The sequence below is a fragment of the Panthera pardus genome, unplaced genomic scaffold (assembly GCF_024362965.1).
Source record: "Panthera pardus isolate Hobbes unplaced genomic scaffold, ASM2436296v1 HiC_scaffold_12, whole genome shotgun sequence".
Taxonomy (NCBI): Eukaryota; Metazoa; Chordata; class Mammalia; order Carnivora; family Felidae; genus Panthera; species Panthera pardus.
In genome coordinates this window covers 97569380-97596530 of record NW_026526677.1, presented here as the reverse complement: position 1 = coordinate 97596530, position 27151 = coordinate 97569380, and the positions used below count along the sequence as shown (strand labels likewise).

Below are 27151 nucleotides of genomic sequence, written 5' to 3'. Positions count from 1 at the left end.
GGCAGAGCTGACGATGCCTGGAATAGGGGAAGTTAGGAAATGCGGGTGAGGTCCCAGCGACTGTGTGGACTGATTCATGCGAGATCTAGCTTTAACGCTGGATTGGGAATCCTAGCGTATCAGGCAGGGGGCCAGTTTTGAGACCCTGGGCATCTCTCTTCTTCCGTCCTGTCAGCTCAGGGTGGGAGGGCCTCAGAAACAGCCTTTGTGCTAATCCATCATTCTCTGACAGCCTGCCTTATCTCCCTGATGTGAAGATAAACTCCTCAGGGGCCAGGACAGTTCCCCAGGAAAGATGTTGTTTGTTTTAGATCCCCTATGCCGAGCCCTCTGTTAAGTACCAACTGTCAGACCCCTTACACCAAGCATCACCTGGGCCTTTGTGAAAAATGCAAATCCTTGGTTCTTTTCTCTAGGGAGTCTGTGTGGCTAGCTTTAGGGACTCGGGTGTTTGTTTTCTTAACAAGCACCCAGATGATTCTTTTGGTCAGGCCAACTTGGAAAACACTGAGCTAGATCATCTCTTGAACCCCTTTCAGTCCTGTAAATGTAGGCAGCAGGGTGTAGTAGGAAGATCCCTGGGTGGGTAGTAAGGAGACAGGTTCCAGGCCCAAAGCTGCAGTTCACAGGGTCTGGGGCTGCTGTTGGTGCCCTCACAGTTCTTGGCTGCCTGGGTTCCTGCTGTCATCTCCGGTACTAATAAGAACCCTGTGCTGAGAAGAACCTAGAAGGGAAGGAGGCTTCAGAGGCGAGGGGAGTGGTCACCATCTGTGATCGAGATCTCAAAAGAAACAGGGGGACCTAGAATCCACGGAAGTGGAAGGGACCTCAGGGAACAGCAGGTTCTGAGCACCTCCCTGGGGCTTTCTCTTCGGTGGAATTGGCAGGATATCGCAGGTCTCGGCAACTCCCACTGTACACGGGGGAACGCTTAGGCCCAAAGAATTTTTCAAACGTTCCCAAAGCACACAGCTGATCAGAGGAAGCAGGCATCCAGATCTCCCTGCCCTCACTCAGGTCACTGTTGGGGTGCATGGCAGCGTATATCGTTTTGGGACTTGTGGGAGAACCCCTGTTGGTCGATTGCTGGTGTCCCGAGTCCCTAGTCATTCTCCTGAATTTCCCTGGATTTGCTCAGCCTATGAGAAAGGGAGGGGTGGGGGGGTGGGTCTTGGGAGGTGGGCAGCGACCGAGGATAGGCCATGAATGGGGTAAGTGAGGGCGATGGGACTGAAAAGAAAAGCTGTCCCGGGGCTCACAAAATGTGCGCAAGTCGAGGGGACGTATTCAGGGAGGTGGCCTGACTTATCAAGGCACCACACCGGAGGGATGTCAAATGAGGGCGAGAACCTCGGCTCACCTCTCCTGACCCAAGACAGTCGAAAGGCCGAAGGCGAGGTGAGGTCTGATTTTGCAGAACCGTTTTTAGAAATTCGCTGTGTCAGAGAAACGAAAAGACCAAACAAAACCCCTAAAACACCAAGCCCGATTATTTCGTCCACGTGGCACAAGAGCAAGCCAAAGGGGCGGGGGCGGGGGCGGGGGCGGGGGGAGGTGGACGGGACGGGGGAAGAGTCACCCGTCCCGCCCCTGCTGGGAGGAAGGGATTTGCCCGTTGAGCCAACTCCTGACACGGCCGGGTCGCGCGGGGCGCGGCAGGGAGGGAGGGAGATCGAGAAAGCCCTTTTCCCACAAAGCCGCTGCGCCGCGGTCCCCTGTCCCCGCCCCCTGCCCCGGGCCGCAGCCGGAGCGCGGGGAGCCGCCGCGAGCCCTTTAAGGGCCGAGAGGTGCGCGGTCTCTTTAAGGCAGGTCCTGGTGGTTTCTGTTTTCCGAAGGAAGTGACGGGGGGTGGGATTGAATGAAAAGTGCAAAACAGAGTCTCGCCGCGCCGGAGTCGGGGGCCGCGGCGGTCGCGGCGCTGGGCCGGTGGGCGGGCGGGGGGGGGACCCCGGGAGCGCCGCGTCCGCCTCGGAGCCGCCGGGGGGGCGCGCGGCGGAGCGCAGTCCACGTGCGTCCGCGCCACGTCGCGGGCCCCCCGCGCCTGAGCCCCCCGGGGAGCCGCTGCCCCGCGCGCGCCCCGAACTAGCCAGCAACTTCGCGCGAAGTTTGGCAGCGCCCCTCTCGGCTCGCACGCCGCGCGCCGGGCCCGCGGAGGGCGGCGGCGGCCCCCGGGGATGCGCCCGCCCGGCCGCCGCGGGGTCCCCACGGCGCCCCCCGCGCTGCTGCTGCTGCTGCTGCTGCCGCTGCTCGGGCCGCTGCTGGGGGCGCCGCGCGGCGTGGGCGCCGGGCCGGGCGCGCCGGCCGAGCTGCGGGTCCGCGTGCGGCTGCCCGACGGCCAGGTCACCGAGGAGAGCCTGCAGGCGGACAGCGACGCCGACAGCATCAGCCTCGAGCTGCGCAAGCCCGACGGCACCCTCGTCTCCTTCACCGCCGACTTCAAGAAGGTGAGGCACCGTCGCTCGCCTGGAGGGCCGTGGGAGCCCGGGCGCCCGGGGGTCCCCGGTCGCACTGAGGCCTGCAGGTGGAAGGCGGGCCAGGAGAGGGGAGAGACTGAGCCAGGGTCGTCGGGGTCCCCGGCACCCAGATCCGGCCCCTTCATTCTGCTGGAGGAAGTCCTCCGCCGGCCCTCCAGTCCTTCACCCCCTTGCTCTGGGTGCCCAGGCCCCTTCTCTCTCCCTGACTCCCAGCCTTCTGCCCACTTCTCTTCCAGCTCTCCCAGAGCCCTCCAGGTGCGGACTCTCCTTCAAAAGAGTTGACTCCCTTCTTGGAGTCATTTCCCTGTGCTCTAGAGGAGAAAGTCCTGGGCTGGCAATCAGAGGTCCTGGGTTCTTGCTGTGTGATCTTGGGCAAGTCCCTTTCCTTCTCTGGGCCTCGTTTTTCACCTCTGCACAGGTCGGTGAGGTGGCTCCAGGCCCCTCAGCTCTGACATCTTGGAGTCTTTGAACCAACTCTCGTGTTGCACCGTTCTAGGCCGGAGGCATGGCGGGAGGGAGGCCGGGAGGTAAGAGCTGATTGTCCCTTGTCCCTCCGGGACCAAGGAGAAGCTACCTCTGCTCCTGGGTCTGGAAGGCTGGGAAGCTTGAAGAAGGAGAACCTGGGGAGAGGCCCTACGTGAGGTCCCCGCACTCTGGGAGAGTTGCCACTCCTTACTGCGCCTGGCAGGACCGCTGGCCAACCTCCATGTTTTGGCCCAGATTGCAGGAAGGGGGCAGAAAGCAGCCCCTATTCAGTATGTGTAAGGAACCAGAAGGTGGACGTGGCCCCCAAGGTTGTTGGGGTTGGGGGGAGACTGGAGGAACTGGGGGGTTATCAGTAAATGGGCCCGGAAGGGCAGTGAGTGACTAACGGTGACCCAGCAGCAGGAATTCTGGAAGGAAAGAGGGTGGGTGAGGAGTAGGTACTTGAAAGGAGTCTCCTGATACACACACACACACACACACACACACGCACGCACGCACATGCACACACCAGCCCCTCTTCTGATAAAAGGAGGCCCTGTCTCTGGGGAAGTGGAGAGGTGAGGCCAGTTAGATAGCTGGGCAGCTGGAGAAGTTCAGGGCTATAGAGCCTCGCCCAAGCCATCTCTCTCTCCTCCCTCTTAGAGAGTGGGAGCTTGAGAGGAAAGGAGCAGAACTTGGGGAGGCAGCTAGGGACCCAGCAAAACTGCCATAGAGAAGCATGGGGAGGGGATCCAGTGGACAGCGGAGATAGGGCTTGACTGCCGACCTGTCCCAAAACTACTGAGTTGTCACTGACATGGGACATAGGTGGACCATGGGGTGTGGGTGGTCATCCCAGCTGGGAAGACTTTGTGGCCCTTCCTTACTCAGTAGGCCCAAGCTAGGTTCTCACATTCAGGTAGAGGCAGGTGGGTTCGTGTGTGGAGAGAAGGAAGCTGGCGGGGCCAGAATACCTCCTGCCTCCCCACACCTAAACTCCAGGGGAAATTTTGTCAAATGCTTTCTTTTCCTGGGAAATCCCAGAGTAGCCAGACCCCTCAGGGGGCGGTGGTCTCATCTTCCCCTCTAACCTTCCACCGAAGCCCTTTGTACTTGAGAGTGCCCCGCTGGCTAGGACAAGAGTCTCCTAACCTTCCTGCCCAATGCCGACTGTTTTATGGTAGCTGGAACCCTGGGGAGAGGCTTCCCTATTCCTGGGACCTCTTCAGCAGCTGAGGCTGTGGCTAGGACATCAGTGAGAGACACAACGGGTAGGGCTGAGCTTTTATAGCCTCTGGCTGCAGCATAAACTTTTTTATTACTCTACCCTGTGGGCCAGGAGAGGGGAGTGCCCCAGTGGCAGTGGGGTGTGGAACTGGGGTCTGGAGCTGAGAGTTTAGTAGGGGGCTGACCGCCCAGTTGGAGAAGCCGCTTGGAGCTGATGGCAAGGACCCCATTTTAATCCCCGCGGTGGTTCAAACCTCCACCCAGGTTTGACTCTAGTCCAGAGTCTGCTTTTCAGGTTAGCTTCTGACCCAGAACCTGGCCTTTCACACCCGCCCTGGCATCTCCTAATTCACCAGCAAGGACTGGAACTGGGGGCAGAAGGCACAGAAAGGGAACCCGCTCTCTAAGGGCTCTCCAGCTCCGGGTTTCTCATTTAGCCCGGGGCGGGGCATCATAGCCTTTCCCCCACCCAAGTCGCTGTCTACATTGGCCAGAGCAGCTTTTCTATGCGGATCCTTCCGTGGCCCTCTCAGTCCTCAAGGCCTTGTGCCCCATAGCCTTTGGCAGATTTACACAAGGTTCTATGTAGACGTAACAATTTTTCCCGTGGGAAGAAGTCTTGAACGTTGTGTTCCTTTTGTTTTGTGTACCAAACACCCCAGTCCACTTAGGAATGGCAATGTTTGCCATTTTCTCACCTTTAGGAGACAGTCCAGACCGAAATGAGATTGATACGGTTTAACCCTGGGCAGGGGACTTGAGCTCTGCAGGCCTTCGTTTCTTCATCTGTAAAATGGGGGTGATAATGGCACCAATCCCATGGCTATCATGAGAAGTAAACAGGTAATCCACGTGAAGTGCCCACTATGCGTCGGCTCCCGTGCTAAGCGCTCAAGAAATGGAAGCCGCTAACTTTCGTAATCGTTGCCCACATGACAGTGCAGCATGGGCCCTCCGTGCTGAGCCTGGACCCAGAGAGGTTGAATGATGGACCCAGAGTCAGTGCTGAGCCTGGAGGGGCCTTGAGCCCCTCATCATAACCTTCTCCTCAAAGCACGGCGTGTGGGCGCTCTCCAGAGAAACAGAAACAACGGGCCGTAGAGTGAGATACGCGGAAAGAGATTTATTACAAGAGATTGGCCCTCATGATCGTGGAGGCTGAGAAGTCCTACGATCTGCCATTTGCAAAAGCTGGAGGCCCAGGAAAGCTGGCAGTGCGGTTCCAGCCTGAGTCCCAAGGCCTGAGTGCCAATGTCTAAGGGCAGAAGACGGATGTCCCAGCCCGAGCAGAGAGAGCGCACTCACCCTTCCTCGGCTTTTTGTCCGATCCACAGCCTCCCCGGATGGGTTGGTGCCCACTCACACTGGCAAGAGCCATCTCTGCTACTCCTTCTGCCCATTCAAATGTTCATCTCTTCTGGAAACACCCTCACGGATACACCCGGCAGTAATGTTTCACCAGCCCTCTGGGCACCCCTTTCCCCCAGTCACACCGCAGCATTGCCGACCAGCCCCTCCGAGCACGGAGCGGTCATTCTTGGCCCGCCAGAATACCCAGGGCTGCAGGGACTGGCCTTGTGCCGGATGCCCTTGGCCCAGCCTCTCCCCACCCCCAGCCCCCTCTCCCCAGCCCCTCCCACCCTCTCTGTTTGCCTCCACTGAGAGGCAGGGTTCTAGGACTGTCTGGCTCTCCCCACCCTGCCACGCTGGACCCGAAGGCGGCGAGGCAGTAACAGTAATCAGAGTAATCCGCTCGCTGTAGGACACGGAGCCTGGAGCCCAGGCAAGGATTGAGGATAGACTCCGCAGGTCGCTTGGAGCTATCAAGCGGCCCTCCTCTGTCGCTGCATACCCTGCCCCAAGGCTGCTGACCGTCAGGCAGACTGAGCTCTGGCTTTGAAAAAAGTGCCATGGCTCCGTGGCTCCCAGACTTCATGTCCGTTAGAATCACCTGGGTAGCTTTGGAGAATCCCGATGCCTGGGCTGCAGCCCAGAGCAATTCGATCTGATCTCTGAGGGCAACGGTATTTTTAAAGAGGCCCCACGATTTCCAGCAGGCAGCAGGTTCGGGAACCACTGGTATAGCTGTTCCAGGGAAGGGAGGGGACTTGGAGGCGGGGCCCAGGTTGGACTGTTAAATACAGGGAGAGCCCACAGTCACTGAGCACTTGGCAACCCGTCATTCTACCCGGGGGAACCCTAATGTGCTTGAAGCAGCGTATAGGCGTTAGGCCTAATTCTACCTGCCCGCGGCACGCACACCGTCCTTCCTAATACACACCCAGTCGACGGTACTCTCCTTTATAGTCCAAATCCCGTGGATGCAATTATACTCGTATGTACGTACTCACCGGGCAATATCTAATACCGGCCACGTCCCCGCCCCCAGGCTCTAACCTGGCTTTTTGTCAGTCAGACCGCTTGGTCCCCGTCCCCCAGGTTGGTGTCCCCGTCCAAATTCTCTTTCCCCTTGGCTCCCTGGTCTGAGCGTCCAAAAGCTGAGGGAAGGGATGAGTCATGTTGCAGGCAGTGTGGTTTGGTGCTGACCGGAAGGGTAGGGTGGGCCTGAAAGATATGAGAAAGTCATGTCCAACTGTTTCAGGGCAGTGGGTGCAGCGGGAGGGGGGAGGAAGGAACCACAGCCTCCAGAAGCATGGCAGGAGGGACCCGGAGGGGCTGTGCCGTGGAGCCAAGATAAGGGGAGCCACATGGCGGTGTGGGTCAGCTCAAGGTCACTCTGAAGGACCCAAGAAGCGTCCTTGAAACTTGAGCCCCGGCCTGAGTGCCGATGGGTGAGTGGGAGTCAGGAAGGAACAGTCCAAAGAGCACCAGAGCCCCCGCCTTAGGGGGCTCCTGCTTGGGGTGAGGGAGCAGCGTGGGAAGCTGCATGCTGTCAGATGTAGTCTGCAAGATGTGGAACGTGCAAATGACCGCGCGCTGCCGGAGGCTGTTTATTACAACGGGATGTCAAGTCACACAGATGTCAGGCCGGAGAAGCTGCGAGAGACCAGTCTCCCCCTGCCCTTTCTGCGTTGGGCCTCTGAAGTGTAGCAGCTGGGAACACAGGGTTGTGATGGACGGGCTGTCTTCTTGGGGAACGGAGGGCAGCAGAGATGCTTTCAGGAGAGGCCCAGGCTTTTCTGGGGTCCAGAGCGTTTCCTCGTAGGAGTTTACGAGAAGTGACCGGATGGAACAACCTGGCTTGTGGCCGTGGGGCCCCCGGGGCTCACAGCAGTCCCTCTGCCGTGTCTGAGGAATTCTTCCATGGATCAGGGATCTAGAGCCCTGAGGGAAGGTTGAGATATGCTCCCTGAAGCTTGGCAAGCATCTCCCACCCCTGAATGCCAATGTCCAGGGGGAGTCCTAGCCAAAGATCCTGGGTCAGGCAGTGAAGACTCCCACCTGGAACCAGGGAGGAGTGGCCTGCTAGAAATAAGATGGGGAGAGGCAGGGTAGGGCTGTCTCTTTCACAGGAACGGTGCAGCCTCGTGATGAGAACCGCATGTCCCTGTATCTCACGCGCCAAGTGGTCCCTCAGGTCACACGCTGTTGGGTGCTTTCACGCACAGCCTCCTTTGATCCTCCCTACTGCCTCGTGAGGCAGGGGTTACCCCCATTTTGCAGATGTGCAAACTGAGGCTTCGAGCTCTGAAGCGACTGTGACAAGATCAAGTGGCTAATGACCCGGGATTAGGACCCAGGGATCTTTCCGCTGTATGGCAGTTGACTATGTGCGCCATAACGTAAGTAGGCTTCTTCCAGAAGGCCGAAGATACCTGAATAGGGGAGGGGAAAGGGAAGAAGGAAGCTGACGGAAAACCTTCATGCAGAGGAACAGATCTACAGAGAAACCCTCCTCTCTACAGACCTGAGCTGGACCCCTACCCCCCCCGAGCTCATAACCCCTGGTGGATTTGAGTATTGGCCCTTGGCAGCTTTGTGCCAAGAGGCTCTTCCTCTAGAGAGATGGGGATGCAAGGGGCGGGGGGTACAGGGACCGTTTGTAAAAGATCTCACGGAGACCACTGAACACTCACTGTGTACATCTTTCTGCCCTTCGCCAGTTGTGCGTCCTGACGAGCCACTTGACCTCTCGGAGCCCGAGGCCCAGACACGGCACAGGCATGGCCGAGACACTAGCGTGATGTTCACGGTCCGATGAGAAGTGAATCAGAGGCTGTGGCAAAGCAGAGGCCAGCGTAGGCTCGTGAGAAGTGAGGTAGCGGTGCCAGCCAGGGCCCCGGCAGGTCCCCCCTCCCCGGCTCTCCTTGCTCGCTGGCAAGCCCATTGTTCTGGCACTTTCTTTCTGCTCTAGGGGCCAGCGCGTCATTAGGCTCTTCCGTCCCTTAGGTTGGCAAGTGTTTAAGTGGCTGCCGCTGTGGATTCCGATAAAGGGCAGGGAGCAACAGAGGCATTTGGGGCTGGGAATCCGGGTGAGAGAGGAGTATGGAGCCCCATCTTAGGAGCCCTGAGTCAGCGGGACAGTGGGGCACAGTCGATCCACATAAAGCCTCACATTGTTCCCCGGGGCAGTTGGAACAGTAGTGACCTTTGGGATTTGGCTGACAGAGAACTGGGGGCTCGGGGGGCTGGGAGGAGGGCAGAGGGCACTGCGCCTGACTGGTGATGGTGCTAATGCCCCTTAACAAGAAGCTTTTGTCCCAGGACTGGCCCTGAGGGTATACAGACATCCCTGTAATGGGGGCAGCGTAAGTCCCTGGGCACCCGCCTGGGAATGTGCCCCGCCTGGCTTTGGGTTGACCCCATCCACCCCTGTTCCTGCTCGAGTAGATGGGGCAGAGGGGCCAAGGCGCTCCCGTGTCTGCCCCAGGGCAGCCAGCGTGGGTTAGGAAGGTGCTGGTTCCGGGCTGCCTCTCCTCGCCGCCACGGTCCAACAAAACTGGCCCCTTCTCTAGCCATAAAGCGGCCCCAGCCAGGAGCAGAGGAATAAATATTTAGATTGGCTCAGCCCGGGCCTCAGAATCATGCGCTCTGGTGTGACGGGAAGGAGACAGAGATGGTCGAGGACACTCCCAGGAGACCGTGTCTGCTGTCCAAGAGCAAGGAGGGGTGGGGGGAGCAGGTGCTTCGCAAGGACCCTGGACAGAAGGGTGGGTGGCTGGGAGGGCACTGAGGGAGGGGGCAGCTCCCCACCCTGGCCCCCTTAGTTTTCGGCTCCCCATGGTGGAGTGCTGGGCTGGCGGGAGGTCTGAGATCGCAGAGGCCCCCTCCTCTCCCCAGGTGGGCTCTCTGGAGAAGGGGGCAGAGTGTGACAGCGGGGTGAGGACGTTGTTAGACCGTGGGTGAGGGAGTGCGTGAGGCTGCGCGAGAGACTCTGAGAGACACCACACTGACTCAGAGAAAGGGGTGAGGTGGAGACTCCGAGAAAGGGGTGAGGTGGAGACTCCACAGGTGGGGGGACACGGAGGGAGGCAGTGCTCGTGTGAGCAACCAGCATGCGAGGCAGGGGGATGGGGGGGGGGTTGGCCGTGTGCAGCCGAGCCGATGGGAGCCGGGGAGAGACAGGAGCCACTGCATGTGAAAGAGATTGTTCTAGAAGCAGCAAGTACGCGTGAAAGACTCCAGACGCGTGGCCCATGAATGGGGGGAGGCAGGCGGGCATCCCTGCGTATCACTTAGGATCTGACTTGGCTGAGACAGAAAACCGCAACAGCGGCTGAAGCAAAAGAGAAGCTTGTGTCCCTCTCCCCCGTCTTATCTGAGGCTGGGGGTCGGCGGTCCAGGGCGGTGTGACCGCTCTGCTGTCATCGCAGCCGAACTCCTGTGTGCTCTGTCTGCAGCGTCGCTCCCCTTCCTTGACATTAAGCTTCCCCTGGGGCCTCTCCCCAGGAAGGCTGCACCTGGGCCTGGCACAGGATGTCTGCCGTTCAAGTGCAGAGGGCTGCCCGCCCCCCCACCGCCCCTGTGCTTCCCGGAGTGGCCCTCCACTGTCTCATGGGTGTTCACCCGGAGCCCCAGCACAGCTGAGCCAGCACAGCCTTCCCTCTGCGAGCTGCAGTGGATCTCAGAAGCACAGCCTGGCGGGGAGTGAGTGTGGAGAAGGAGGAGATCTGGACAAGGGCGGACAGGGGAGCTTGGGGGGGGGGGCGTGAAGGTCACTGGACTGTGAGTCGGGAGACCCGGGCTTCTGGTCCTGGCTCTGCAGCTGTATGACTTGTGGAGGTCACGTCCTGAGCTCAATGATCCCCTAAACCCTCTAAAAGCCACAATAGCAGCTGGAGGACTACCAGCCTTCTTGTTGGAGGCTAGGGAATTGATGGAGGCCCCGGAGCACACGTGCACGCATGCGTTCGTTCACTCAGCTGATAAGTGGCGACCCAGCTCTGTGCCAGACCCTGAGGCTACGGCATAAGTAAGGCCTGGTCTCCGCCCTTGAGCCAGAGGCAGGCCATGCAGGGCTTGGATGACTTGCTGCCCAGGCAGAAGATGCCACATGAGGACGGGGTCCTTTGTCGATGTAGATCAGGTGCACGCGGGCCCGGCACAACTCAAGTTTCCGGTCCAGCTCGAAACCCGTGGCTTCCGGGGATCCACTAGATGAAGCCCAGACTCCTTGGCTGGGCTCTCAGACCTGCTGCCCCTCCCCTCTCACCAGCCTCCTCCTTCGACCTCTCTCTCTGCCCTCCCTCACCCTCCCCTGCCCCTGGTGGTTTTCCCAGAATGCTTCCAGGCTCTCGTTTGTGGCCTCCTGCCTTCGTTTCTTCGTTGCCAGGCACTTACTGAGCACCTACTGTGTTCTAGGGGGTGGAGATGGCTGCAAATAGGGTACTGCCCCAGGCTTAAGGAGCTGAGTCTGGAAGGTACGGCAAGACGGGGTTGCAAACACAACAGGACTCGTGCTGTAGAGGTTAGGAGTTGGGGCCGGCTGAGTCTGCTGGAGGGTTGGTGAGGGTAGCATTGGGGGGGACGGGCCAGAGCAGGGGATGCGTTGGAACCGAGTCCTGAGACACGGTAGGCAGATGAGGACAGGGCATCCCCAGCAGAGGAATCAGCTCATGGAAAGTGACATGGCCTCATCGCGTCTTCTGGGAACTACCAGCTCTTTAGTTGAATGCTCAGGGAGTCCAAGACGAGCTGTTGGTGAAGTGGATGCCAGCCTCTGGAGGGGTCTTTGAAGGGCATTAGGCAGATCAATAACAACATGGAGGGATAGATGGGGTGGGGTGTTAAGAGCGTCACATTTCCCTGTCTTCTGTAAATGCCCCTCTCTCTTTGCTAGAAAGCCCCCCAACATCCTTTGACTGCTAAGGAGCACTGAAATGTCCCTCACTCTGGGGAAGTCTTCCCTCCTTCCCTCCTCGCCTCCCTGCGCCATCGTTAAGGGGAAAACAAACGCCCCTCCGTCCATCCTTTGCCCCATAGCGCGTATCATAAACCTCGACCCTCGGCCATTATTGGTGCACTGGCTTTGGTTGCAGGAGGCCAGCCTCTCCATGAGCCCCGTGAAGACAGGGGCCCCTGCCTTGGTTTTGGCCACTTCCCTGTCCAGCCTGGTGCCTGTGAAGGCCTTGCCCCAGGTCATGCTAACCAGTGCTCTCCCACAGATTTGCTGATTACCTGCCACTCCCAGAGGACTCCCCCGACCTCTCTGGGCCTCGGGTGCCTCTTTAGGAGAAAACCCTTTGCTCCTGCGTCTGCAGGTCTGGAATAGATCACAATTGGAGCAAGGCCAGAGATGGCAACAATAATAGGGAGTTCAGCCCACTGTGTTCTGAGACCTTTCGCTCATTTTTCCCTCCCAATAATCCCTGGAGGTGTAGGCATTGTTAGTTTAACTCATTTAACAGATGTGGAAACTAAGGTACAGGGAGGTTAATTCACCCAAGGCTACACGGCCAGTATAAGCAACGCCAGGATTTGAATGTAGGTACTTCTGGCTACAGAGCCTTTGTCCTTAACTACTGTGCCGTCCCACAACCTATCTACTCCTGATGCTTACTTAAAACCACAGGCCAAGGGGTCTGGGGGCGGGGGTGGTGGGGCACGGCCTGGGTGGCTCAGTCCGCTAAGCATCAGACTTCAGCGCAGGTCATGATCTCATAGTTGATGAGTTTGAGCCCCGCCTCGGGCTCTGTGCTGTCAGCACGGAGCCTTCTTCGGATCCTCTGCCCCCGCTCTCTCTCTGCCCCTTCCCCACTCGTGCTCTCTAAACAAACAAAGCCATAGGCAAAGGACTTCAGCAGACTCTGTCTCCACAGCCCTCTCACCACACCGGCTGCACGGCTCAGGTCTCTGCCCCCCTGCTGACCTGCTCCCGCATCGGCCTGCTGGCCGGCTCCTGTTGGGCTGGAGGGTCCTGGGAGCCCTATAGAAACTTCCTTGGCCTGGGCCTAGCATCCGGCCAGATGTTTGCTGAAGCAGGGGGACTTCTTCCCCTGCCCTTTCCTCTGTGCTGGAGGGAAAGGGGCCCCCGGGACCTTAGCGGTGAGTCTGAGGTGTAGAAGGTGGGAGGGACACTGGTCTATAGAGGTTCTGGGCAGGGCAGGCTGGCGGGCTAGGAGGGTGGTCCTGCCTCACGTCACCCTCATATCTGTGTCAGATGCTGCTTTTTGGTAGTCACGCTGAACCGTGAGTGGGAGCTGCCATACTCCCAGGACCTCCAGGCACGGCTGGGCCAGGGAACCGAGTTCTAATCCTGGTTCTGCCACTTGCCAGCTGTGTGGCCAAGGGCGGACCACACTGCCTGTCTGGACCTGAGCTTCAGTTTCTCGAGCTGGGCGTCAAGGACACCTGGGAGGCACTGGTGTTTTGTGGTTGAGAGAACACTGGCTTTGGAGTCAGACCGCCGGGGGTTAGAACTCTGGCCACGTTTCCTCCCGTCCCGTGACCTTGAGCAAGTAACCCGTTCCAAACTCAGTAATAATCATCCTCCCTACCTCCTGTTGTTGTGAGGATTTTAGACAGGACGATACATCCTCATAAGAACAGTGACTTATCCCTTCCAGTTATAAGCTTCAATAAATCTTTGCCCTCCACGACTAAATCTTCTCTCTCAATGAGAAATCCTCGTTCCCTCTCTCCGCCCCCAGTCAGATTCCCAATTTAGTGCCCCCATTTGCTGCCGTCACCAACATTGTTGTTTAATATAGAGGCAGGGGAGAAAAAAAAAAAAAACAACTCAAAGCAGGTTTGTTTGTTTTGTTTTGTTTTTAACCCTCCTGTCTGGTCTAAGAGTTCAAATGCTTTCTCTGAACGGTGGGCAGGTGATATCCCCAAGCAAAGAGACCACTCTGCAGCTGCCAGACCGCAGGCATTTGGCTGGGGTCTTGGAGAAGATGCTCTGAATATTCCAGATAAGGTTCTTTTAAAGAGTCATTGCTGAAAATAATGTTGGATCCTGCCTCGGGGTCCTGCCGGGGACACCCGGCTGCCCGGAGCCCTAGGAGGGGAAGTTTCGTATCAGGTCTCACCTGGCAGGAAGTGAGCCCCCAGTGGAAAATACACGAGCGTACCGGCCTCCGGTCTCCCCTCAGCCAACCTGAGCAAACGGAAGGAAGATCGGATGGCCCAGCCTGGCAGGACAAGGAGATTCCAGCCTCAGGGCCCAAGAACGGATTTCCTGTTGAGAGGAAGCTGGGTTAACCCAAGCTCTGATTCACCTTCCTTGAGATCTGGCATCGGAAAGAGCCCCGTGGAACCTCTGTCGCCAGCTGAGCCTCAGTCTCTCCTTCTGCAATACTGGTGGAAAATCTCCCCGCACGTGCCCACACCTCCCTGTGCTGGAGATCATTTGCAGGAGAGGAAAGTAAAAGACCCATCCCTGTAGTCAAGGGACCTCACAAGTGCACGGGGGTTATGGGATGGCAGCACACAGGCCACCTGTAACATTTGCTGATCACTGCCGGGACGAGACTTGAGATTGCGACAGCCAGCACCTACTGAGTGCTTACTGTGGGCGGGCGTTCTCCTGTGGCCTCCACACTGTTTTCACACAAGCCTACCAGGGAAGTGCCTTATCGTCCCCATCTTGCCAGTGAGGCTTACAGAGGCTGGAAGATATGCGTGGGCGCTGGCTAATACAAGACAGAGTTGGGGTACGGCCTGCCCTCACTGCCTGTACAGGAGCCCAAGGGGAACCTTGGCCCCTGTTTCAGAGCACTTATACTCTAGTGGGCGTACCATACCCCCTGAGTCACCGCGGGCTCTCTCAGTGGGCGAGGCCAGGGCACGTACGTCGAAAGATGAATAACTACACAGGCCTGTATATGCTCAGTGCCAGTGCAGGGTCATTGGGGTTCTAGAGGAGAATGGTCCTTGTGGCCAGGGTACCTCCCTGGCAGGGAGCATCATGACAGATCCGGACCACCTCTGAGTGGGGCCTGCTAATTTCACACTGGGAGCAGTTAGCCAAGGCACAGAGCTGAGTGAGAGCAGGGGGACACCTTGGGTGCAGCTGGGTCAGAGCACAGCGTTCCAGCAGCCAGATTGGCAGGGGAACCCCATCCTGCCCTGTGGCCCCTCTCCCTCCTCCCTCTGCTCCCCTCCAGCCTCCCCCACGCACGCACGCAATGAGTGAGTAACAGGAAGGAGCCATTGGCCTGCTGGTAATGCCATTAGTAACCCCGAGGGGAAAGGGGAAGTGGAGGGGGGAAGGGAAAGGTGAGCCATCCCAGCTCCCCCAGGCCGGAAGTTGGCAACAGCTGCAGCCAGCTTGGGCTGCGTCTGCCCTTAACCCCGTCCCATGCCCACTACCTCAGTCTGAGATGGGATGGCCAGGGGCCTGGCCGATTAGAAGCACTGGGGGGCATTTTGAGGAGCACCAGTTTCTAGGCACCGCCCCCCTCCCCCCACCCAACCTACTGACCAAGAATATGAGAAAGACTCTGGGATCTGTACTTGTAAAAAGTTCAACCCCTCCCCTATTATGGCCTGGTCAGGTAGTTCTAGAGGCTGTGACCCACCCTGATCAGGGTGACGTGGGTGCCACGGAGGGGCGGCATCCGCCTTGAAAGAGCCAGGCACCAAAAACAGGGTGCTGTTTCTTTCAAGGTGAAGTTCTGTACTTTTTAAACAGTTCTGTTTTGAAAAGACTTTTTAGTGGTTCACCATGTGAATTTTCCAGGGGGCTCTGGAACATCTGGGGTGTGCTCTTTCGAGTCATGGGTTTAAATGGGAAAGATAAAAATTCCTAGACCAGCAGGAGGGAAATGTCCGTCGCGGGGCGGTGTCCAGGCACGTGTCCTGTCCAAGGCCTGCGCTGAGCGCTGGGTGGGAGGCCCCACCCACTCCAGCTGGTCCCCATGCTCCTGCCCTTCCCCGTTAGGACGTGAAGATCTTCCGAGCCCTGATCCTGGGGGAGCTGGAGAAGGGGCAGAGTCAGTTCCAGGCACTCTGCTTTGTCACCCCGGCTGCACCACAATGAGATCATCCCCAGCGAGGCCATGGCCAAGCTTCGACAGGTGAGTGCTCACTTTGAGCCTTCCCTGGCCCAGCTCCTGCCCCAGAGCCCCCAGCCCTGCAGCCAGCCCCAAGCCTGAACCGCACCCCGACCTCACTCTCCCACCCAGCCCCTGACCCACCCTCACCCCCCGGCGCCCCACTCTCACCCCGTAGTCCTGAACCCCTGATATCGCCCCAGGCCAGACCTAACCCCATCACCCCAGATCGCTAATCTGCACTGACCCCCAACTGCCAGATCCCTCCAGCCTCCTGATTTCAGCTCCTCCTCCTTTATGGTGGAGATTCTGGGCTTGGACTCCGAGGTCAGATATGCCTTCAGACCCAGCGCCACCCCCCTGTATCCCGGGGATGTTGCACACGTTGCCTTCCAAGCCTCTACTTTCCTATGGAGAAATGAGTTATACTGAGAATTAAATGAGAGCATGCATGGAAAGTGTTCAGCGCAGTGTTCAGAACCCTTCAGCCCGTTGACCTGCTCCCTGTCCCTTCCTGGCCCCTGGGCCTCTCCCCCAGCCTCATCTGTGTTCCCTAAACGAGGCCCTCCCCTCCCTTCCCGGTCCCAGACTCTGTTCTCTGCCTGTTGGAAGGTGTGGGACCCCGGGGGCATCTGTCCTGGGCCAGCTCGCCCGGCTGCCACCTCCAATACCAGCCCTGATGACTGTCAGAATTCTCCGTCAGCCCCAGACGCCGGCCAGTGGCCAGCTGCAGAGGCTCGGCTGAGCCCTGGGGATTGGTGTCTCCAGAAGCTGGAGGAGAGGCCGGGTGCCCCTAGACTGCCAGCCTGCCCCAAGGTTCTGAAGGCAACCAGCCTTGGCCTGTCTGACTCTCAGCGATTAGGCAAAGCAGGGCAGGGAGCATTCGGAGGCCGGGTGGGAGTGGCTGTTCCTCTCCACACAGAAGAACCCTCGGGCAGTGCGGCAGGCTGAGGAGGTGCGGGGCCTAGAGCACCTGCACATGGACATGGCCGTCAACTTCAGCCAGGGGGGCCTGCTGAGCCCCCATCTCCGCAACGTGTGTGCCGAGGCCGTGGATACCATCTACACCCGCCGGGAGGACGTCCGCTTCTGGCTGGAGCAAGGTCAGCTTGGGATCACATCACCCAGGCGAGAGCGCGGTAATGAGATGCGGGAGTTCAGAGGAGAGACCCCGAAACCGGGTTGGGGTCGGTCAGGGCAGACTTCCTGGAGGAGGTGGTGCCCGTGTGGCTCTCCGGGGAGAGGAGTCAGCCAGACGAAAGCGACCGTTTCCAGGTAGGGACCCACAGACCTGTGACTTCCCAGGTCGTGTGGAGGGAGATACCCAGGCAGCACCCACCTCATTCCTTCCATTAGTGAGAACACAGGACCTCTGTCGGGGGAGGGGGCACAGGTATCAGGGTCGGCACCCACTCCTCCCTGCCCACCCCTGCTGCCCCCCTCTCTCCTTTCCTTCATGCCTTCCCTGGTGCCAGCATCTCTCTCCCGTCTCTGGTGTGGTCCCTGCCTTTTGGCCTGTGTGGCTTTACTGCTGCCCCATTTCCTGATTCCGTTCCCAGGACTGTCCTCAGGTCCTCTGTGCAGAGGGGACAGGGAGATGCCAGGCCCCTGGTCCTCTGCCCAGCCAGCTGAGCAGTAGAGAAGTGCCTGCCCTTCCCAGGGCACCACTGGATTTAGAAATGGCCAACAGGGGGAGCTGGGTGGCTCAGTCGGTTGAGCGGCTGACTTCGGCTCAGGTTACGATTTCACAGTTGGTGAGTTCGAGCCCCACGACAGGCTCTGCGCTGACATCCTGGAGCCTGCTTGGGATTCTCTCCCCCTCGCTGCCCCTCTCCCACTCACATTCGCTCTCTTGTGCTCTCTCTCTCTCTCTCTCTCAAAATAAATAAACATTAAAAAAAAGAAATAGCCAAGAGCTGTACTCATGCCCTCCACACACACCCCTCCCAGTAAGCTGCACTCCAAACTGAGGTTCAAGCTCAGTACTGTCCCCCCGAGAGGCTGGTCCGTCCCGTGGCCACTGAGCCAAGCCAGGGGCCAGGTCACTGCTGTCTCCCCCAGCACCCCTGTGTGTACCCTGGCCACCCTGACTTCCCAGCATGTTTGTGCTGGTCCTTCCCTACCTGGCCCTCCTCAGATACCACCTCCTTTAAGAAGCTCTCCTCGATTTTCTATTCATTCTCCCCACGTCTCTATTCCATCACATCCTGGTATAGTGGTATTTTATTTTTAATTCTTTTTAACACTTATTTGTTTTTGAGAGAGACAGACATGAGCAGGGGAGGGGCAGAGAGAGAGGGAGACACAGAATCCAAATCTGAGCTGTCAGCACAGAGCCCGACGGAGGGCTAGAACCCACGAACCATGAGATTATGACCTGAGCCGAAGTCGGACGCTCAACTGACTGAGCCACCTAGGTGCCCCTGTAAGGAAGGCCTTGAAGTCAGAAAGACCTGGGCTCTATTCCCACTACTTACTGTGTGACCGCAGTGAGATCACTAAACCTCTCTGGGCCGGGTTTCTCCTCTATAAAAACGAGAATGGAAATGCTCAGCTCACAGGGCTGATGGGATGCCCCAAGAGGCCATGCGGGGCGGGCTCCTCCCTCCCTTTCCCCTCTGCTGATGCCCGCCTCTCTCCCGCAGGTGTGGACAGCTCCGTGTTTGAGGCTCTGCCGGAGGCCTCGGAGCAGGTGCACCTGTCCCGCTGCGGGCAGGTGGGGGATGGCGGGAAGCCCTGTGTCTGCCGCTACGGCCTGAGCCTGGCCTGGTACCCCTGCATGCTCAAGTACTGCCACAGCCGTGACCGGCCGACCCCCTACAAGTGCGGCATCCGCAGCTGCCAGAAAAACTACAGCTTCGACTTCTATGTGCCCCAGCGGCAGCTGTGTCTCTGGGATGAGGACCCCTAGCTGGGCTGGGGTGAAAGGGGGCCGTCTCTGAGTTCGCTGCTCTGGGTCCACCGCCCTTCCCCCAGCCACTGGAGGGGGTGGCCGCCCCCCCACTGAGGCCTTATCTCCCTTCTCCTCCCTTGATCCCGGAGCCTCTGGCCCCATCACTCAAGACTGTGAAAAGGGGTGTGGCATGGCAGGGGTTAACTCATGAAGGCAGCCCCCACTCCCACCCTGTGCCTCCCTTGGGGACAGAGAGAAGGGGGTTCTCCAGATGTGTCCCCCTCCCCTTCATCTCCCCTGAAGTGTTCTCTTTCAAGCAAACAAAATGTGATCGCCCGTGATTCTGTTGAACTCTTTGAAGGTTTAGACCCTAAAAGGTGTCTGTGCCTGTTCCACCGACCTTCCCCCTGGCCGCCCCCCACACACACGCACCCCCACTCCCCCATCTGGAAGGAGCTGGCCCCTCTGCACCGTCAAATGCCCAACGAGGAGGGGACCACGTCCCAGCGAGGGGGCCGTCGGGGACCATTGCCATAGGCCCTCCGCCAGATCACGGTGCATTCTGCTCATTGCTGTCCTCCCAACACTGGGGCAGGTGAGGGCCTCCCAGCCCGGACACACACCACATGTGCCTTTCCCCAGACCCAGACTCTGTTGGGAGAGCAGGCCCCAGCTTCCCTCCTCGAGACAGAAATATTTTTTGTAAAGTTCTGGGGCGGGGGGGAGCACGAAGTATGAGGAAAACTTGAATTCCAGATTTTTAATGCAAAGTATTTATCATTTGTACCAGAAATAAAAGTTTAAATTTTTATTTGACAGCTCGTCTCAGAGTTCTGAAAGAACTCTTGGCCAATGCTGCCACCTGGTGGCAGGAGGGGCGTTCGCTCTGCCGGGGACCAGTCTCGACACACCGCTAAAGGCACCTGCTGTGTGCTCATTCGCTGTGCAGCAGGGAGTGGATGGACCCGGGACGTATTAGGGAAGGATAAGACAAAACTTCTGCACTTAAGAAGAAGAGACATAGATGAGCAAGTCAGACGGTAATAGTATAAATAGATTAAGGCAAGCAATAAGGCAAAAACCCCGGAACCAAACTGCCAGGGTCCAAATCCTGGCGTGGCTTGTTTCCTGTGCAATCTTGGGTCAAGTCACTTTACTTTCCTGTGCCTCAGCGCTCTCTGCTATAAAATGGGCTTAATTGTGAGACTTACATGGGTGTTCGTACATCTGAAGTGCCCGGCACGATAGTGTTCATTGTATTCGCTATTATTAATATCGTTACTGTTAGTGAGAAGAGCAGGCATTTCCTCACCTGTACACCTGAGACGGCTAAGCCAGACATCCTGAAGGTCTCTGTGCTTCCAAAGTACCTTCCAGTTTGAAGAGACTGTAATAGGAAGTGCCGAGCCGGGTGTTGGAGAACTTTCGGGAAGGAGGGATGGCGCAGGTTGAATTTATCGAGGGAGGTCTCCTCGACCAGATGGGATACGGCTTGAAGCTGGAGGGTGGTAGACATTTGGCAAGGTGGAGGAGACTGAGCGCAGGGCAGAGACAGGAGTGTTCCAGGGGTCCCACAGGGGACCGGAATCCTTAGGAAGGAGGAGACGGGAGAGTCAAGTCCTTCCTTGTCCACCTTGGAAAGGGAAACAGGCTTTCAGGATGTCCCCCTCCCCTTGAAGGCTCCCCAGAACAGGCTGCTGCCGCCCCTTGAAGCTGTATAGACCAGAGGGTTGTGGTGGGAGCCAGGCTTGCTCGGCCAGGGTCAAGTCAGATAGGTGGTGAGACCTCCTTTTCAGGTAGGCATGCCTCTTTCTGAACCTGTTTTCGAGGACCAGCTTTAGCTGTCCTTTGGGGGGGGGGGTGGCGGTTAGGGAGGGAAGTGTTCCTCCCCAGGCCCTTTCCTCCTTCCCCTGCTGCCCAATCCCAGCCCTCAGTCCTGAGCCCCAATCCTAGCTCTGGGTGGGGGAGGGGATTACTTGGAGAAGGCACCTCCCACTTCCCCATCCTGTCTGTGTGCCTTTTTTTACCGGAGGTGGGGGTCCCAGGTCATATATGCCTTTTCACTCGCAGGTGGCCAAAATAATGCTGTTTTTTTAAAGAGTGCTTTTCTTAAAATGTAAGTTTGTTTTGAATGTCTATTTTTTCTGAGACACAGAGCGCGAGCGAGCAGGGGAGGGGCAGAGGGAGGGAGACACAGAATCCGAAGCAGGCTCCAGGCTCTGAACTGTCAGCACAGAGCCCGACGCGGGGCTCGAACTCACGAACCGCGAGATCATGACCTGAGCCGAAGTCGGACGCTTAACTGACTGAGCCACCCAGGCGCCCCTAAAGAGTGCTTTTCTGATCTTCCTTGGGAGTGACTCACACCTCCAAGCCTGTCTGTCCCAAGCAATGAGGGGGCGTCTGCACACTCATTACACTCCATTCTGCCTGGGGCCCCTTCTTTGGTCTTAGGGCATGGGGATGAAAATTAAGATTCCCTGAGACTTTGGGCTGACCCCATACTCAGGCCAAGTCCATGCTACCCCTCATTCCAGACGATCCTCCCAGCCTCCCAGCCCAGCTCTGTCAGGTGCCACCACTGCCTGCCACCTGTGTGGCATCAGAATCCCTTGGGAGCTCAGCCCATTGCCAGGGTCAGCTATTTGAGAAACACGCAGATCAGGCCTTATTTTCCTCAGGAGGCCTTTGTGCACGTGTAAAAACGTAACACACCTACAACGAGCGCTCCTTTCTCTGGCCCGTTAGAGTTTACAAAGTGACTTCCCATAAATGAGCTCACTGGCTCCTTGTAGCAATTCTGTGACACTTTGTGGACGCGGCTCACCAACACAATTATGTGGCTTGACCAGGTCAGACAGCCAGTTGGGCCTCCTTGCCCCAGGCATACCTACTAACCTAAATGGGTTATCAGATTGGCCAGCTGGAACCTCGGGGCAGCGGGGAGGGGAGAGGCACGAGGTACTCAGCACCCACTGGGGCCAGTCCTGCACCAGCAATCACCGAATACATGGGGGGGAGGGGGCGGTGCCCACAGGTCCTCTTCAACTAGAGCTGGCGGGAACAGGCCTCCTGATGGGTCCCTTTTGTCAAGGTAAGCAAGGCCCTGGGTGGGAGGCCAGGAGCCTAGGCCTTGGTGGAGCCTCTTCAAGCCAGAGAAGATGAACACTGTGTCAGGTTCCCCCGGGCAGGGTGACCCCAGCCTGGACTGGGTCTTGCTGGGTTTTCTGTGGGTTTACTTCGGGCTCCTCTCCCTGCAATCGTAGTCAAGGGAAGGCTTGTCTTCGCCGAACCTCAGATGTGGTGGGTGGAGCCACGGAGAAGTCTGGCAAAAAGCGGGGGCCAGGACCGCTCCCGAGAAGCAAAGGTCGAGGGTGACCACGCCTACCTGGGAGGAATGTGGGTACCGGCCTAGTCCCAGCTCTGTGCATTCTGGGGTGGGTCACCCCCATTGCAAGCCCCCAGCTCCTCATCTGCTAGGAGGTGGCCCTCTCTAAGGGCTTCCTGACCCGGCAATCAGTGGGTAACTGCTGGCTGGCGTTCTACCCGGGATCGTTAGGTGTTGGGCGACTGGTGGACAATTGAATTGTCCACGACTTTTCTTACAAGCCATGCTGTAGAGAAATGGTAAAAATGGAGCACCACAAAGCCCAGTGTTTGGTAGAGGCTGCCAGATGGCCCTCCAGATGCAGTTGTCCAAATTTGCACCCTCACCAGCAGGTGTATGAGAGGCCCTTTTCCCCACATTCCTGCTGCATCGGGTGGGGTTCTTCAGAGAAAGCCAATAGGATACAGAGAGAGAGAGCGATTTCTAGTAAGGAATGAGCTCATGTGATTGTGGGGTCTGGCAAAATCCAAAATGCTGGCAGCAGGCAGCTTAGGCAAAAGATGACGTTGCAGTCTCGAGTCTGAAATCTGTACGGCAAGTCACCTGTCCGGAAATTCAGACGGGATTTCTGTTATAGTCTTGAAGCAGAATTGCTTCTTCTGGAAACCTCACTGTTTGCTCTTAAGACCTTCACCTGATTGGATGAGGCCCGCCCACATTATCAAGGGTAATCTCTAAAGCCAGTTGATTGTAGAGGTTAATCACATCTACAATAATACCATCACAGCAGCATCTGGCCTAGTGTTAGACCAGGCACCGTAATACCTAGCCGACCTGACACGTAAAATTAACCATCGCACCTGCTGTCACTGGATATCATGATATGGTGTTTGCCATTTTGACCTTGAGAAACAGTAAAGCATTCTAGGGATTACTCTCAGACATCAACTGTTGACTGTAGCCAGGTAACGGCTGGTTGTTCCTGTTTCCCTCCCCTGCCCCCACCCCATTTCCTCTCTACCCTCCTCTGCCCTGCTCTGTGCCCCAGGATACCAACCTGGGGATCTGCCTCCCCTGGGTTCCTTCACCTCTGGCTCGGCCAGTGAGGAGCATCAGAGATCAGAGGGCAGGATGAGAGAGAATTCCAGGCATCTATCCCCACCCCTTGCTGCTTCCAGACCACACCTCTGCATTGGCTTCCTTTCTCCAAGCACCAGACCTCCTCGGGCCCCTAGACCACTATTTCCTCTTCCTGCCACTTCCTCCCTAGCCTCTCCGTGTCACTGGCCCTCTGGTTCCCTTAATCCCGCTCCCACCTCTGTAAATAAGCCATACTTTCATTAAAGGCACTCCGTGTTGAGTCAGTTCTGTTTTCCTGCCCCTGCTGGGGCCCCAGAGGAATGGAGAGTGGGAAGGAAGAAGGCAAAAGTGGGCTGGAAAACACAGGCTCGCACGACAGGGACTCCGTGCGCACCTTCTCCTTGGAGAAGATCCCGACCTCACAAGGGGGCTTTCAAGTCCAGAGAGGGAAAGAAGGCGGGTCACAAGCTACCTCGGTGTGGTATCCACATCCCCTGTGGTGGCCATCTCACCGCCTGGGCCCGGGTTCCAGCTGTGTGTCCTGCTGAGGCAGCGTCCTGACTCTTCAGCAGTGACAGGCAGGATGAAGTGACACTACGCTCATGGCACCCCCCTCCCCTACACCAGGGGAAGCAGAAACAGATGCCACGTGTCTACCCGGCCCACACGCCCACATGCCTCTCCGGATCCCCTCCTGCCTTGATGGTGGGGGAGGTGCCCCCTCCCAACCAACCCCAGGGCTCTGAATCCCAGCCCTTCCCCCTTCTCTTAGGAGGCACTATCCCCTCGCTCTCTTCAGCTTCTCTCTCCTGCCTTCTTCCCATCAGCCCTGAGAGTATTTTTTTTTTAATTTTTTTAATGTTTATTTTTGAGAGTGAGCAAGCACGAGCAGGAGAGGGACGGGGGTCGGGGGGGGGAGGGGGGGTTGGGGACAGAGGATCCGAAGCGGGCTCTGTGCTGACAGCAGTGAGCCTGATGTGGGACTCAAACCCATGACCTGCAAGATCATGACCGGAGCAGATGTCCAACGGTCAACCGAGCCACCCAGGTGCCCTGCTTGAGGGACTCCAATGTCCCATGCACCCTCCTGGGGACTCCAACGTCCCATGCACCCTCCTGGGGACTCCAACGCCCCATGCACCCTCCTGGGGACTGCAACATCCCATGCACCCTCCTGGGGAACGCTACTGTTTCCTCTCCGTGTACTGCTTCCTCCTGTTCCCACTTCCTTCCTCTTTGCTGGAGGTCCCAGCTCTGATCTCTGTTCCTCCAAGAAGCTTTTCCTGGTGCCCGGCCCCCAGAGTCCGGTAGGTCATGCCCCGCAGCAGACCCCCGTCGCACCCTCCATTTTTCTGTGAGAGCATGTGCCCCGGTAGGAGGGACTTGCCTGTCCCCTGCTCCACACGCATCACCAGGCTGAGCTTCCTGAGGACGGGGACAGTGTGTGGTCTCCATTACATTTCCAGCTCCTAGCTTAACCCACAGCTCCAGTGTGGACTCAATACGCATTCCGAACGGATGAATGGGCGAATGGCCACTGACCTATGCGTCGGCGCGTAGGATTACACATAGCTCAGCAGCTCCAGAGGGCAGTATGGGAGGTAGGACATTTTAGCCAGCAGAGCTGCCCTGAAACAGGACGGCCACCCGACAAGACCAGGGACTCCCGTCACTACAACTGATTGGGCTAAGGCCGGCTGACTCCAACTGGGGTTCCACGGGAAAGTCCGGCCTTTGGTGGGGAGCAGGGACCAAAGCCCCAACATCACGGTGAAACCAAATTCAGTATCTCCACCTTGTCTGGAATGGGGGCAATTCACCTGAAATTGCCCCAGCCACGGATGGGCACTCTCCTCGGGACCGCGGGGAGATCTCTCCAGTCTTGCTGGTAGCGGGGCTCAGGTTAAAGTCACACGCACCCCCCCCTCATCACCACAAGAGGGCGCGCTGGCCTTAGACTTGCCCTGAGCGCGCAGGTGGACCCGGAGGCTTACCTGTTCTGAGTCAGGAAAGGACTGAGGCAGGGTTCTTTTGAAGGTGAGATCAGAGTGGCCAGACCCAGGCCCGGTGTGGTCCCCAAGATCGAAAAGAAGGCAGAGTTTTGTTTTCAAATCAAATCCATATTATAATTGTCTGTTTTTTGGAACCTTCAAGTGCAACGTGGGCCCTGGGCTTGTGTGTGCTCCCTCTAGAGGTGAGCCAAGGCTGGGTTCAGGGTGAAGCGGGTGTCCAGGGCTGGCGAATCTGCATTAGGAATATCAGAGGCAGGGAATAGCTCGGTGTCCTGACTCCCGTGTCCTCTCTGGCCCACTCTGCTTTATCCCGGTTCCCAGAGCACCTCTCTCACTCTGTCACCTTACCCCCTCCACCCCCATTCTTGGCAACGGCGCCATCAGGTTGCCTCGGAGGTGTGAGTTTAAAAGAGGCCCGCAAGTTCTTCCTGGCCTCTACGCTCCTTCCATCTGCTCTTTGGGGAAGCCTGAACTTGGATCCATTCCCTGTGGTTGCCCCAAGGCAGGGAGCTGACCCCCACCCTGCACCCCCACGCTCTGGGCCCTACAGCCCATCTGGCAGACAGAAGGAGCTAGAAGGGACTTGTTGTTTGGTGGCCTTCCAGGACGCCTCGCTCTCCACCCTTCTCCCAGCCCTGACAACTCAATCCAGCTGACATGACAGGAAATGAGAAGGAGCAACAGGGCCCACAGCCAAAAAAGGGCACTTCTCTTGGCTGAGGTGGAGAACAGGGGCCGGGGGCCCACCTCCCTCCCCCAGGCACCTTCTCTACGCGGGTGACGGCACCTCCAGCAATGTGTCTGAAAGGGGAGGCTGGACTCCCCTTTCTGTCCTTGAAGCACAAGAAGCTGAGGGCATGCTCCAGTAGAAATGGGGCCTAGGGAGCTGGTGTGACTTCCCAGAGGTGCAGCCGAGGGGATCGGATGTCACCTCAGGAAGACCAGGAGGATCTGGGGTGGGGTCAGAGTTGATCAGAGTTTGGGGACTACAGTATGCTAGACTCAGGTTTTGGCCTGTCGCTGAAAAAGCCCTCTAGCTATTGAGAAAGAGGGGGGAGGTAAGGGAAGCCGGGAGTGCTCATTTGTATTTAATTTGCATCTAATTTGCATACGACTCTTTTGATGTCCAAAGGCAATGAAATTTCCTGCCCTTGCTTCTTTTTCCCTTTCTTTCCTCTGTTCCTTTCTAACCTCCAGGCAACCTCCATCCAATCCCTCTTCCCTTCCCCACAGCTTTTCCTCTCCCAGGCCAAACAGAGCCGTGGAGTATTAGGCCCAGGCAGTTGGCACCTTCCCCATCATCTCCCATCTGCCCAGAACCCAAAAAGTTGGTTCCGTGGAGATTCTGAGTTCTGGGAAAAGAGGGAGGGACACGGTTTTTTGTTTGTTTGTTTGTTTGTTTGTTTGTTTCGTTTTGTTTTCTTTCTGCATTCCCATTCAGCTCATCTAATTGAAACGATCATCAAGCAAGTCAGAGAGGGAAGGAATAGAGATTGTCCAACTCTGGCCTTTGCCTCCTACTCTCATGCCCCAAACCCACCCAACCTTCTAAGACCCAGGAAGACCACATGAAGGAGGAACAGGGAGAATGGAAGGGTCTCTGCTGTGCTGACTTGCCCACTTGCCGTGTGACCTTGAGCAAGTCCTTCCCCCGGTGGACCTGGCTTCCTCGTATGCATGAGAATCCAGACTCCTTCCACCTCAAGTGACAGGATCTAAGAGGAGGGGAGCCTTGACCAGACACTGGAGGGTAGGACTAAAAGCGCCAGCACTGCAGTCAGGCAGATCCGTTCTAAATCCTAACTCTGCCATCTACTAGCTGCATTAGCCTCCCTGAACCTCATCTATAAAAGGAGCCTAAAAATCGTATCTTCCTTCTGAAGTTGTACTTGGTAAATAAGAAAGGACATGCCTAGCATGTCCTTTCCTGGCAGATAGGAAGCACTCAGTCAATATTTATTGAATGCATGAAGGTGAGGTAATGTCTGTCACCCTCTCCCCAGGTCTCCTCCTCCCTTCCTCCCACCCCAGGTCTGCAATCCCAAGCTGTGCTTCCAACTGTGAACCTCCAAGGTCCCACCTCTGCCCCAATGGGCCCCGTCCCCAAGAGCTCCACCCCCATCTCAACCCCAGGGCCCCAGAATCCTGGCCTGCTGGAGCTAGAAGGCCCTCAGAAATCATTAGACACCAAAGCCCAGAAAAGAAAGGTAACTGCACAGGAAAAGAGAAACAGGTCCCAGACGCGGTGGTCAGAGAATCAGACCCGCCGTGCGCCC

General features: G+C 57.6%; 1 protein-coding gene across 1 annotated transcript; it reads left to right on the top strand.

The window, feature by feature from the left end:
* The first annotated feature begins 1662 nt into the window (after positions 1-1662).
* Positions 1663-19271, top strand: OAF (out at first homolog). The gene is given in 5 exon segments (XM_019468868.2): positions 1663-2444; positions 15451-15531; positions 15533-15586; positions 16485-16665; positions 18208-19271. Coding segments are annotated over 5 exon segments (852 nt in total). The 5' UTR covers positions 1663-2174; the 3' UTR covers positions 18474-19271.
* The last annotated feature ends 7880 nt before the right edge of the window (positions 19272-27151 follow it).